The sequence below is a fragment of the Mycteria americana genome, chromosome 3 (assembly GCF_035582795.1).
Source record: "Mycteria americana isolate JAX WOST 10 ecotype Jacksonville Zoo and Gardens chromosome 3, USCA_MyAme_1.0, whole genome shotgun sequence".
In the NCBI taxonomy this organism is placed as follows: domain Eukaryota; kingdom Metazoa; phylum Chordata; class Aves; order Ciconiiformes; family Ciconiidae; genus Mycteria; species Mycteria americana.
Genome location: NC_134367.1, coordinates 120,672,701 through 120,687,138, shown reverse-complemented (window position 1 = coordinate 120,687,138; position 14,438 = coordinate 120,672,701). Strand labels below are relative to the sequence as shown.

General features: G+C 49.1%; 1 protein-coding gene across 1 annotated transcript in view; it reads right to left on the bottom strand.

Annotated features, from left to right (window-relative positions):
- Positions 1-2,435: 2,435 nt before the first annotated feature.
- The window catches only part of LOC142407573 (uncharacterized), a 50,682-nt gene continuing 38,679 nt past the window's right edge, over positions 2,436-14,438 (bottom strand). The window contains exons 2-4 of the mRNA XM_075497196.1: positions 9,752-10,088; positions 6,203-6,242; positions 2,436-4,915 (exon numbers count right to left, since the gene is read on the bottom strand). Coding sequence (XP_075353311.1) covers positions 2,436-4,595 — 2,160 coding nt within the window. The 5' untranslated portion in view covers positions 4,596-4,915; positions 6,203-6,242; positions 9,752-10,088. The remainder of the gene's footprint in view (positions 4,916-6,202; positions 6,243-9,751; positions 10,089-14,438) is intronic.

Sequence of the window (14,438 nt, the reverse complement as noted above, 5' to 3'; positions counted from 1 at the left end):
AAAAAAATGCATTAGGTACGTGTCATTTTGCAAGAAGAGTGCCATGTGCCAGCTCCTTTCTATATTCCTTGTACTGAAGTTAAATATCAAGCTCTAAATACAATCTACTATCCTCTACAGTGGGAAATGCTCTTTAGAAAGAAATCACCCAATAAACTTCATTTCCATTTCTGGAAGTGGATGAGGTGTTATCTCTGTGAAGCCACCAGAGCTCCTGCAACCAAAACTGCCTTGGACCCCCAATGAAGAAAAGAAGCTTTGGCCTTGTGTATTAGATGCCAGCAACTGCGGAAGAGCTTCCCCACATCTACAATGAAGGGGTAAGAACAGTTTGGAGGGGAGGAAAGACCAGTTGAAAGCATCTCTTCTGCCTTCAGGCAGAAATTAATACATATCAGTGGCTAAATATTTCTGTAAGAGAAGTCTACCATCAGCCCCTAAACTTTCTTAGGAGACAAGAGCCTTTTTTTCCTCACCCTCCTCCCTCTAACGTCCAGAGCTCAAACTCAGTTATCATGGCTAGGAGCATCATGCCAGGCTACAGCCACAGGAATCAATGCAAGCCAGAGCTGTTGAACACCAGAGCTGTTGAACACCAAGATGGGTATTCACAGTCTGCTTTGGGTATAAAGGCTGGCTCCTCCATGGATAATTCAGAGCACCTGGATTAGGAACCATCCTGTCCCTGTTAAGAGGAGCATCAGCCCATAGATGCCCATGTTACAACAGATAATCCTATGTCTTCTCAAGTACCACCTTCCTTGGATACAGGAGTCAAGGGTGCTACCACATGGACCAACTGAAGGTGACAGCCATGTCAACAAATAAAACCTCTTAAGAAAGCGCTGCATCACTGGAAATGGATATTGCACAGTGTCAGGCATCAGTTCAACCACAAATAACCCAAAAAACACCTTACCAAAGAGCTCTTCATTCCTTTCTCCTGGAGACACCACATCCCCAGCAGTCACACCAGGATAGGGGCAGAGAGAAGGTTTTGTACTAGTTTTTAGCAGTGGCTCTTCCAGCACTGGTGTCTGCATGCGATGTGCAGCAGCAACCACTTCTTCTGACAGGCTGTTGCTGGCCTGATCCAGGCTAGATGATTTGGCAGACACACCTACGTTGCTGCTGGGCACCTCTGAGGAACGGACACCCACTGAGCAACATGGAGCTACAGTGACTAGAGCAGACACCAGCTCTACATCCCCCTTTGCAATTTCCAAAGCAGTCAGCTCAGCTTTACGCCCAGCTGGAGATGGCTCCACCAACGTGTCATCTTTGGTTTCTCTCCCCTCAGTGCCACCATCCTTAAGGTTCCTTTCCAGCTCTGTTTTATCCCACAGCTGACCACACTTGTTCAGGTCAAGCTTGCTCAGTTTAGCACCAGACTGATCATCTTCCATGAGATTGGGAGGGTGTTGAGCCTCTTCATCTGGGCTCACAAGCTCAGGCTGGATCCTGCCACCAGCAGGTGCACCTGATGGGCCAGGAGAGGTTCTCAGCATGGGCAATAAACCTTTTGTTACCACCATCTTCCAGCTCTCTTTTTTGGAGGCCTCCTGGACACTGTCTTGGGGAGCTGTGCTATAATTTGAAGAGCCCACAGTTTCAGAGTCTCTGAATACATAATACCATCCTTTAAAATGTCTGTATTCATGGCTTAGGGAGCCACTCCCTGATAGAAACAACACGTGGACCGCAGTAGCTTGCGTAGCAAAGATCAGAGTACCTCGGTTGTGACAAGCATACACCACTTTCGTTTCCACGCTTGACAAGACCCCCTGGAACATTATCTTGTCCTGGTTCTTGCCACAGCCATTGCTCCCTTGGAATCCCTGGATGTAGATGACAATGTGCTTCTGGGAGCCTGCCAGTATGGTCCAGTTGCACCAGATGTTGGTTTTAATGTCAGCATGCAGCGGCAGGTAAAACATCCCAGACCCATTCCAAAAGATGAGGTGGCAGCTGCTGACGGGGAAGTACTCCATTGCCCAGGGCAGTCCTAGCTCTGACACATCAGAAAGAAAATGCATAGTCAATGGTTATCGTACACACCAGGACACGGATATCACGCTTCTAGGGAAGCTACAAATTGCCACAGAAGAGGCCCCATTTAAAACCCTCTCCTGCTGCAAGATTTCTATAGTTTCAGCCCCCAGAGCCACATCTCAGCTCTGCAATTGGAGCTGAGCCTGGGCTCCAGGTGCTCTGCAGGGCTCTGGTCCTTTGCAACCCATCCAACCTCTGGCAGCTTGAATTACATGCTTTTGCTTCTAATAGAGGTTTGGCCAACAAGACCACTTTGTTGGAAGTCTTCCCCTCCCCAGACAGCTGGATTATGCTTGCTAGGCTGGGACTGCAGGTGATAGACACAGCCTCAATCCTTGTCCCCATCCAAGTCCTTTTGCCTTCTAAAGATGGCTTACAGCAGGTTATGAACTAGTGGGAGACCTACCAGCATGTTTCTGTTGCTGTCCTCCTGGCATCTGGGTCTTTCTGGATACAGGATCATCAGAGGGCTCCCAAGACTTTTGGCCTCTTGACACTGTTTTTCCCCGCTGGGCCACAGGAGGACCAGGGTGTGCAGGAGTGGCACTGAAGGAGGCATTTCTCTGCTCTCCCGCACCTGCTCGGAGAGCTTCTGTGGTTTTCTGCATTTTAAATCCCCTGAGGATGGAGGCAGAAGCCAGTTTGTCACTAGTAGCCATGCCATGATGCTGCACAGGCACCACATGCTCCTCTCTCCTCACCCCCCAGGTGCTAGACAGGGAAGCTGGTGCCACCCCAGAGCCACTGCTCACATGGTCCTCAGGCCAAGGAAGCCCCACACCAGGCTTTGGGCCAGTGACAGAAGCTGGGAAGGGACCCCCAGCCAGCAAGCCCACATGGGCTGAGGCTTCTCCTTGCTGGCCACCTGCCTCCCCCAGCACCAGCTTTTGCATCCCAGGGCCAAGGCATCCGGGGGACTCATCTGTGTCCGGTTCAGAGGCTACTGATGGATGGCAAGGTGGGGAAGGGGAGACCATCTCCTGTCCTCCTGGAATAGCCAGTGAAATGCCTGCCCTTTGCCTGAGGCTGATGGGATCCAAATCCAAAGCTGCTGGTGGAGAGAAGACAATGCTGGACACAGGCTCCGCTTCTGGAGGAAGAGGTGCTTCAGAGGTGAAATTGGTAGAGCCGAAGTCTGCAGGGACAGGTTCTGTGCAGGAGACCACCAGCACAGGGATTGTTTCTGTCCCTAGGGTGGACATGGCTGTGGGAGGATGCTCCAGTCCTGTTGGCAAAGGGGGTACAGCTAACCCTGGCTGTGCAGCTTCGCCACTTTGGTGGTGGCAGCTTTTTACATGCAAGGAAGATACACAAGCTTTCTCAGCAGCTGGACAGCTGTGTACTTGAGCATTTTGGGGAAGGCTCCCAGGGTCTGTAGGGTCTGAATGCAGGATGTGACCGCTCTGGCCACACAAATGAGGATGCTCTTGGAGGATGTCCCATGGTGTTGAGGGATGCAACGCTGTTTTCCCCTCAACAACTCCCCTAAAACATTCCAGGGAGGAAATAGCCATGAGCTTTGTATGTTGGAGGCCAGTTGTTCCCAACTCAGGTTGAGTCATGGACAAATCCCCAAAACTGCTTTGGCATCTTTGGCTTCTCTCGGGTAGCAGCTGTGAGCAATCCCTCTTTATCACTTCATATGGGCTACTCAGGCTGGGCATCAGGCCATTTGCAAGGCCATCGGCATCACTGCTCACTGTGTCATCAGCCAGGACACTCAACGGGGTATGGCTTTCATCCTTCTCTAAACTGACTGTGCTGAGCCCTGGGTACGTGGTGGTATCTGTGCTCTCTATGCTTTCTCTTATGCCAGGGGACAAAGCCTGCAAGACTGCAGCCAAGTCCAGGCAACTTGTGCATGTTGGTTTAATAGTAAACTGTAGGTCTCCCAGGTCTTTCAGCCTCGAGGTAGGGTGCAGGACAGACTGCCTGTTCTCCAGACCCACGCCTGCCGGCTCCAAAAAAGGCTCCGCTACCTGCAAGGCACCAAGCAAAGGAGTTTCCAAAAGCACACTTGAAAGCCTGTGTGCATTACCAAAACCCACAGTGATGTCCCCACTCACGGAGAAGCTCTGACTGCAGGTATCCTGTGCTGCAGTGGGGATTATGCCCCACAGTGTTTGTCTGCCTTGAGCTTCCTTGCAGTATCTGAGACCTCCTCGCAGCTCAGACCCCAGCACACAAGGATCTTTTGTTTCCAGGAACAGTGTCCTTACACCTTCATATGGGACAAGCTCAACAGGACTTCCCACAGCCACAGTACCCAGCGTGCTCCCTCTTCCCCACAGCAACCCACCACTCAACACCATGGTCTTGCCAAGGCTTACAGTGTTATGTGTGGTTGCAAAGCCCAGCACATCTCTAAGGTCTTCAGCCCATCCAGACTGAAAAATACTATCTTGCTTTGGTAGTTTTGGAGCAGGAGTTTCAGAAATAACATCATCTTTGGAGGAAGATTCACCTTCATGGTCTTGGAAGATGTAGTACTTCCCTTTAAATTGTGTCTCTCTGCAGTTTGGCAAGTACCTCTTCAGCAACATAACATGGACAGCCTGAGCAAAGGTGGCAAAAACATGCGTCTCCTTCTTCCAGCACGCATAAACCACACTGTTTTCCACCAGTGAAGAAACTCCTTCAAATAGGATTTTGTCCTCATTTTTGTTGCAACCCTCCTGAGTGATAAAGCCCTGAATATAAATTATTATATGCTTTCTAGAGCCTGCCCAGATTGTCCAGTTGCACCAAAAGTTTATCGGAGAATCACCAAGGTACAGTGGAGAAAACTCCCCATACTTGTCCTTCAGGACTCTGTGGCAGCTTCTTATAGGCACATATGCCAATATCCAAGGGAAATCTGACCCTGGAAGACAAGAAGCAACCACCTTAAGTTTTCCTCCATCTTCACTTCCCAGAAAGGGTTACTAAGTCCTTACTTCCAGAAGTTATTTTCAAGCTCCCTTATCTCCCCATTTTGCTACACCCCGCTCCCATTTGCCAAGCAATGTGCAAATCCATCAGCAGGAGAACATGCAAGTAACCCTGTGTCAGGTCCTGGGATCAAGAGGAGGCAGCCACCTGGGCATGCCCCCACACACCAGCCTGGGGCAAGCCTAAAACCGCCATCCCTTCCAGCCCAACTGACTGTTTGACCCACACCTGCAACTTACCCCAAACCTCCTCCCCATCAGTGCTCACTCCACCATTACGTGCCTCTCCAGAGTACTCGGAGAGCTGGGGGCAGCTGAAGAAGCCCTGGCCGCCACCACCACCTGCTACCCCACAGGGCACCAGGCTGTACCCCCACTGCTACCACCCCAGAGCAGGACATGCTCATGCTTTGAGTCCCCCTGCCCCGACACAGCCATGTAGGAGCACAGTGGTCCCAGCATGGCCACACAGTGGGTGCCACTTGTCCCAAGGAGGCACACAGGTCAGGCTATTTAGGGATCAAAGCTAAAGTCTCAGGGAATTGCCACATCAGGACAAGTTACAAAAGCAACAAGCATGCTATTACATTTAGTTTCGGCACACGGACATTTGTTGTTTATACACATGCAGAGCTGGAAGGTAATGCTCTCCTCAAGGCATTTTCAACCCCTTTGCTTTAAAGGGTTTAGCCATGCAAGAAGTCCTCAGAGCCTCAGTAGGATGAGCAATATTAGCATCTCACCATAGCTAATTTAGCCCTCAAAGAGGGAAACACCTTCCCTCAGGTGGGAAGAAATATGGTCTTTTCCAAAAACACTCTCTCAAAGCTAGAAGAGCCACAAGCCAGCAATAGGTTTACCCTACAGGAGCACAACTGCTCCTGTAGGGTAAGCAAGTTTGGATTGAACTTTTGCTGCTTGTTTTTTTAATTGCTGCCCAACAGTGATTTGCTACAGCACATTGCTCCTGCCTCCGGGGCCCTGTTCTGCAGTAGGGGTTTGGCAGCTGGAAGATAACAGCACACGTTATCTCCCACGCTAGCACTGATTTTCCCCTTCTCCAGCACTTTATATCAGCCATGTCCCCTTCACCCCCCGCACCACCCTGGGACCAGGTTGTTGTTCCTGGCTTTCCATGGCTGGATGTGCCCAACAAATTCTGGGGAGGATTTATTCAGGCTAAAAAAACCCAAAAGGCTGGTCTGAGAATTAACTCTTACCTGGTTTAGCCTTCTGATATTCCTGAGAGGACCCACATGCCTATAAAGAAAAGAGAGTCTTATTGCAGACCCAAGTACCACTGTCCGTGCTTGTAACACTGCTCAGAGAGATCCCAGCCTGAGCCCGATGGGAAGGGAGAACCAAATCCACAGTGTCCTGGTAGCTTGGGATTTTGCCTGTGCCTGGACCAAACCCCTAGGCCACCTTATTTTTTTCATGTAATAATAAATATTCACCCCTCCCTACCTCCCTCCCTAGCCTGATTTACACTGTTAGACCACAGCCAGTACAAACACACCCCCAAAACACAGCAAGCAAAGCCCAGCCAGGCTTTAATCCATAGGGGCCATGCAGAGGAGAGAAGGATTTGTAAGCAGGCAGGACACTGCACCCAGGAAGGGAGTTTCCTACAGGCAACTGAGTCCCAGCTTCCCATCACTCACCCCTGGGACAGCACCGGCAGCATCACAGCGGGATTTCAGCATCACCCCGGGAGCCTGCCTGCAAGCAGCCAGTCCCCATGCCCCAGGCAGCAGGAGCAGGGCCAGAAGCATCAAGGAGGGCAAAGGCTTCATAGCAGAGGTTTATCACAGGCACAGCATTAAAACAAGACCAAAAAAGAAAAAGAAAACCTCTCCCTCCCTAAAATAATCCCCCAGCAGAGCAAATACAGGATCACCACCTTTCCCAGCCCCTCTCCAGAACACATCCCTGCAGCAAAGGGTCTGGTCTGGGAGCCCACTCACTCATATACTGCCCTGCTACACCTGTGATAGCAATTAGCTAATCAGTGAAATGAGGCCAGCTATTACTCATTAGGGATAGACGTGCTTTTTCAATTCACCGTCCAGTATTCCTCCTTTCTGGGGTGTTTTGGTGAGAAGGCATTATCTGTTTATAATGCATAATGCTATAAACTGGAATTAAAGTGATACTGATACCCTGACCTGACCCAGAAGCAGAGCCCAAGTTGCTTGTTCTCTTAAAAAAAAAAAATTCAATTACTGGAGGGAAAGAAAACCCCTAATGTAAAAGTGAGTGTTTTCATCACAACATTTTAACTGGCTTCTGCTGAGGGCTGTGATTTCCCCCAGGGCTGCGCCGTCCTGACACAGGGGTGAGTGAAATAGGTGAAACCACCTTGAAACACAAGCAGCTCCTCTCCTCATCTACACTTAGTGAAGTGTGGAAAGCAAATAGCCCAGGTGATGATGTGTAAATTATTAGATGCTTAAAATTCTTTCAGCTGTAATTGTCTAACTTGTCATTAGGGGCCACGCGGATAAGGCAATTAGGCTGTTTGACATGTGGCTTTGACAATAATCCTTTTAAAATGTCAATCATCATTTAGCAAAATAAAATAAAAAATTCTTTTTTTCTTCTAAGCCATCACAGCTTGACAGGCTGATGGATGTGCAGGGCCAAATACACTCATTTTTTTTGTGGGTTGAAACAAGCAGTGTGTCAGACTGTCCCAGCCCCTCAGGGTTCGCAGTGCCATTGGTGCAAGCAATCATGTCCCAGCTCCCAGTTTTTAAGCTTTTCCGCCCATCCTGCGTGTGGCCCCGATGGCCAAAAGGCCATCAAGAGCCTGTGATTCTTCCAGCGGCACAAACCTTCTCCTCCCCAGCCATGTGTCTGTAACTACATGTGTCCAAAGCAACCCCAAATTCCCTCTTGCTGTCCTACAGCAGGCGCGGACAGACCTGCAAAGTCTGCTCCACGCTTACTATGTAAATGGGGTTTGCCCTCATGAACACCAAGCAGGGTTGTGCTATGACGATGTAAACCCTGGAAGATAAGCACCCTGCCTGGATGCCCTGTTGCGAAGCGGGGAGGTCCCCAAAGAGGAGTGGGGTTTCGACCCACGAAAAAAATGGGTGTATTTGTCCCTGCACATCCATCAGCCTGTCAAATCAAGTGTTTGCTTGATTTTTAGCTTAGCAGATGGTAGAGTGGAGATGGTGAAATAAATCGTAAGGTGGAGTTTATTTTTAATTTGCCAATACGTAACTATTTGAGTGAGGAATTTTAACATGGGGGGGTGTGTTTGGTAGCTATTTTTTTGAGTTTTATCGTGAGTATTTCCATAAAAACGTAAATTGTCCATTAGGATGTTTGGCCCTTTTGACTAAATCCTTATGCTCAGTGGTTGCTGATTTTCTTATTTATTTTGGGGCTGTCTGGCCTGAAAGTATCTTTTGGAGGAGAGCTGGTGGGCACATTCACGCTGGCCCATGCTGAGTTGCACAGACAAACTGTACCATGGGGCCAAAAAACTCAAATTGCAGGTCTCGTCTTCTCTACCAACTCCTGCACTCCCGGTTTCTCGGGACAGGGTTGAACCTCTCCCAGGACGAGCTGATGAACCCAAATCAACCCTCGACAGCCGGGCAGCTCCGAAGCTGCCAAGGCACCTGGGCTGGACACAGCCGCTGCGGGGGACACAGCTGCCTTGGGGACTGCCACTGCGGGCAGGGCCATCAAAGGGAGCGTCACCAAAATTCAGCTAATTTCAGCAAGCACTCAAATTTCCCCCCGTGCAGCATGATGTACCAGGTGCTCCTACTTACAACTGTTCTGCTGTCATTTATAAGGCAACATAAACTGGCTGAAAGCTTGGGAGAGATAAATTTACCGTCTACCTCCCTCTAGTGATTGCATTGCTGCATAAAGAGAGAAGGAAAATTGCGCCGGCCAATAGTTATTTTTATTTTCTTTCTTAGAAAATCAAAGTAACTGAATGCTTTAATTTTTTCTGTCACTTATTCATGATTCTCTTACACACCAAAAGTGAATGGGAACAGCTAAAGGAGGACAAGAAATTAGGAGTTCACTCATCACCTCACTAACTAGAAATAACTATGGTCCAAAAAAAAAAAAAACAGGGTAACATGGGTGGCAGCTAAATGCTGCTGCAAAAACAACATTGTTATCAAAGTTGGGAATATTTTTTAGGAAAAATGGTAATGTCACTGATAAGCTCTTTTTTAATGTGTTTTGAAAGTTGTGTTACTCTTAGAGCTCAGCAAGGCACCCAGCTAAATACCAGGGGATGCGACCCGGGTGCCCATCTTAATGGCTTCGTCCCTCGAGTGAGCTGACAGTGCCGTGCCTGCAGGGGCTACTCTATTATTTATATATACATTATGTAGAATGAGATCCCTGTATTTAATTACCAGAGATAAGCATCAGTTTAATTCCCATTTCTTTGTGTCACTCATTAGCTGGATTGATTTTAGGTCTGTTGGGGCCAAAGATGCAATTATGCTCTTAGATACAATTAAAGGTAAGGGATTTCTCAGGAGTTGATGTTTTCCTTAAATACGGAGTTGGCTTTCCTTGATAACTGGCTGCTTTTCATTGATTTGGCTGCTAATCCTCTGGACTGTGCTCAGGGATGTTTTAAATGAGCACTGCCATCATGCTCCATGGTGAGTGTTTTACCCATGTTGATGGTGAACTGTAATACTATTAATAAAACCGATATATAGTTTAGACTTTGTGTTTTGTGGGATTTCTGTAGACTAATAGCATAAATTGCACACCTGCAAGATTTGTGTAAGTTGTGTAGCATAGGAGGGCTAAAGTGATTTTTCTCTGGGCTTTCTGATGCTTTCAAGGCACCTATTCCTTCTTTATCCTGACCTGGGAGTCCATGGACACCATTATTTATCCTCAGTGGGAGAAAGCTATAGGATCCATATGCAATGTAGATCTTGACTTAAAGATTCCCACTGTTGATTGCAGAGCATCTCATGTTTGCATGGAGCCCGTCTCTGTAGCCCTTAGAGCCCAGATGCTTGTGTGTGTCTATGTCCAGGTGTAGCATCCAGATATTTGTGTCCAGATGTTTGTGTGGCTATGTCCAGATGTGCCTATGTCCTTCTCTCTGTAAAACAGTATAAAAGGTCCTGAAGATGAGAATAAATTGCATAAAGTGAGCAAGTCCCTAGCTCTCTTTGTGTACCTGGTAAGCAGATGGAACTACACTGGCCGGGCAGGGTTTCAGCTTTGACCTGCAGACAGTACCTGGGGGGGACTCAAAGCCCATCCTGGCGTGAAAGACCACAAGCTTCTGAGTTTTACCTGGTTGTGAGATGAGATGGAAACAAATGCTGCTGCATGCCAAGTAAGCAAGTGCTAGCGGGCATTTCCCAGCAGACAGGCCCCCATGGTGGGACACGTGCCTCCAGCCCCACCAGTCAGCTCAGCCCTGACCCAAAACTGGGCTGGCCCAGGGCTCCTGCAGCCCCCATCCCCACTTTGCTTGGGGGCAGCAAAGCCTTCACCCCTGGGGTCAAACCCCGCTTAGCACCCCCATCTCTGCCCCGGCTTGATCACTGCCTTGCTGTATTTTATGGTATGGTTTATCCCAGGCAGGTGCATATAGTAATTACCTGCTTAAACCCCAAATATTGTCCCTGTCTTTCCCACAACTGAGCAGTGGGAGGCTTGGTTAGACCCACTACTGCATCCGCAAAACAAGAGCTGCTGGTCCTGACCAACTTCTGACCTCCTACCTCACCTCGAAGGATGCTCCCGCTCCCCAGAGAACCAAAACTGATTTCACCAACACCTGCAGTCAGCTCCCACTGCAGCTGGAAAGGACAAATCTGGCTGAAAAACAGTATTGCTCAAATAAAATAACACAAAAAACACCAAGAAGTCTGAGTTTGACACCCAAGTTGCAACAACTTGTTTAGCCCATGAGGGCAGCCTCAGGTGTTGGCACTATTTTTTTCCTCCATGCAATTCATCCACAGGGTAGAGGGGTGTTTATCGGGTGCATCCCACTGCCAGACTGAGCATCTCCCTGACACCTTGCTATGCCACTTCAGCTCATTAACTAGGTGGGAAAAAAAAATCCCTGCTTTTTCTTTTTTTTCCCTCCAGGGTGACTTTTCTTGCTACTTCAACATAAGGGCTCATGGCAGCCACCACCACTGCCCGGCAGGTCTGTGTCCAGACAGAAAAGCTGCTTGCAACCAAAGAAGAAGATGAAAACCACTGAGGTGGGTTTAGCAGTGCCTGAGACACCGTTCACCTGGCAGTGAGAGGGATGGAGCAGCCATCACCCTGGCCAGCCCACAGCAGCTGCGTGGTTTCCAGCTCAAAAAAACCAGGCAAAGAGCCCTTCATGGGCTGTGGCTGGAAATCAAGTTAGGGCTCTGTGGAGTTAATTTTAATTTTTTTTAAACTGTTTTTTTACTATTTTTCAACTAATTTTTTAAACTCTTTTTTTAGATGGTCCAACCTTTGTGGGAGATGCAACGTCAGCAGGACACCGGGGCAGTGCAGAGGGGACCCGTGAGCAAGGTGATGCTGCCGCTGCCTCTCAAACATCCCCCCCAAAGCCTGGCTGGTTGTTATTCTCCTTGGCTGAAAATAGCCCCCACTTCCAGTTGCAATAATTTGTGATGAAGACGCAAGGCTGAACTAAAGGGCCATTGATTAGTGTCCTGTGTCGATGCTAGTTATTTCTTCAGCTGATTAATTAGCCCTGATTAATTAGCAAAGAGTATATTTTAGCCCCATTTTCCATGGATAAGGAGCTTGTCCACTGGAGGGGTCTGGCTCCCACACATCCCATGCCAAGAGCAAAGCCCTGTGAAGGGCCACAGGGACCGGCTGAGGGCTGGCCCTGAGGTGGAAATGCCCCGTGAGCAAACCAGGTGATTTCCCCAAAAGCTGTGGGCTGGTGGGGACCTGCCCAGCTGGCAAGGTCCGAGCAGCCCCTTCGCAATTGAGATGAGGAGGGCTGGTCCCAAACCACCACCTTCCCTACAGGGAAATGGTGCCTTCATTCCTTCATGGTCTGGAACAAATTTAAAAAAAAAAAAAAGAAGAAGAAAAAGGGGGAAAAAAGAAAAAAGGGGGAAAGGGTGAAAAAAAAGAAAAAAGAGGAAAAAAGGAAAAAAGAAGGAGGTGAAAAAGGGAAAGGAAGGAAAAAAGGAAAGGAAAAAGGAAAGAAGGAAAAAGAAAAAGGAAACAAGAAAGAAGCAAGAAAGAGAAAGGAAAGAAGGAGGGGAAGGAGAAAATGAGGAAGAAAAAAGGAAAAGCAGAAAAGAAAAAGGGGGAAAATGAAAAAAAGGAGAAAAGGGAAAAAAGGAAAAAGAAAAGGAAAATATGAAAAGGCAAAGAGAAAATCAGTACACTTCTAAGTCTGTGTCTGGTAGGAATATACTGTTTTTTCTAGCTGCAAATTCACCCTGGGGCGGCGGGCATGTGTGTGAGGTGACACCTCCCATGCCCGTGCCTGGCTTTCCTCCCCAGCAATCGGGGCAGCGCTGGAGGGAAAAACACACAGCAGTTACCCAACACCCTTCTCCACACAGGGTATCGGCACCCAGTTATGGAGTAACCTCAGAAGTTCGCCACCCTTGTTACTGACCAGACGCGCGCACCCCTTACCTTTCTCACCTCTCAAAAGAGGTGTTTTCCCACCCGTGCCGGGGCTTTCCTGGAGGAGCGGCTCCACCAGAGATTTGGGAAATGTCCTCTTCCCTCTATTTAGAAGAAGTGGGATTTCCCCGAGCCACTCCCCAGCCAGCAATTTCTGTGCCCATGGCTGAGTTCAGATGATGATCTGAAACTTGGCTGGTATGTTTGCTATGAGCCGGTTTTGCTTGGGCTGGTGGTAGAGGTCGAGCACTGCCATCGCGCTGCCCTGATGGGAACAAAAAAAAAGAGGTTTCCAGCTCTTTCAGCTTAAAACACGGCAACATGATGGCAAATGAGCTGCTCTCCAGAACATGCAGTAAAACACATTTTAAAAGAGATGATGGAAATAAATACCTGCAGAAGTGTTTTTCAACAAAATATTCTTAAAATTGAGAAGCTTATGCATCTTGCCCATATGACGTGTGAACCGCTGCTTCATTGTGCTCAGCCTTTTTTCACTCAGTTAATTCAGCATTGCTCTGATGAACTATTTTCAAAAACCAAAGGAAGTATTTCCCTGCTAATAGCTCCAAAGACCAGTTTTCCACCGGGAAAGCAGGTTTATAAGTGAGCCCATGTGCCCACAGCAATACATGGGGAATTGGACTCTGCAGGGAATCCCAAAAGATGGAGAAAATGGAGCCCTCACCCCACTTCGGTGGGCAGAGGCAACCTCCTCTCCTCTTTGATCGTTCCTTATTCTGGTTATGAGCCTGACACCACTCCGTCTGCGAGCCTTTCCTCCACCAGCAGCGCTGGGGATTGGCACTTTGCTCTGGTGTTTCCCCATCACCCGTTTTAAAGGGCATCACAAGAAATTCACACCTAAAATTGGTGAAGCCTTTTGTTCCTCCCTGAGCCTTAGTCCAGGCTTTCAGTGGAGCTGCTGACCTGGCAGGTGCCAAAAATCACTGCCGGGAGCCACCGAGGAGGCTGGCGAACACAAAGGGGCTGGAAGGAAGGACACACATTGCTGAATTGCTATGGGACCCCCCTCTATGGCCGTGGATGACCCATGGGGCTGTGGCAGGGCTTGTCCTCCTCAGGAGGAAACCAAATCAACCGAAAAAGACCCAACCCAAATGGGGGAGGACCACCGAGGGAATGGGAGGTGCCACCGAGCCAGGCAGCGGAGGAGAGGGTGATGGGCAGGGTGAGCAGCGAGGACCATGCGGCTGAGCCAGCAAGGAAGACAAGGCTCCCCAGGGGGCTGAAGGCTTCCCAGGAAGGGTCTGGAGAGGGATGCCCAGATGCAGGTGGTGCTCCTCGGTTCAAAAGATGTTTGGAGCAGCCCTTTTCTCTGTTTTCAAGTATCTGAGGATGCCGAGCCAGATTGCTTGGCTGAGTGTCCCCAGCAGGAGAGGACTGCCAGGGCACTAGGGGTCCAGGGGGATGACACAAGTGCCTGTGGTGCTCAGGGAGAGCCATGAGAGCACCCCAAGAGAGCCTGTGCGGCTCCTCTGTGGCCAGGGGACAGCAAACAGCCCACACAGCCAGGATGCAGAGGGCTTCAGCACCTCGGCATGATCCCAGCCTGGGCAGACCCCAGGTCAGCACCTACATTGCCCAGCGGATGCTTGACACGAGTGTCTCATGGTCCAGAGGGTGTGACACAATAAATGCTCTTGCAAGGCAGGAGGGAAGTTACTCTCTCCATAGACATCTTGTTTCTTAGCCCTGTAAGCCACTGTGACTGTTTTCAGACACTGGGTCACATCAACCCATGATCTGGGACAGTACAGCTCTCTTTTAACCTTCTTGTTCCAGACCAAATCCCAACCCGTGCTCAGG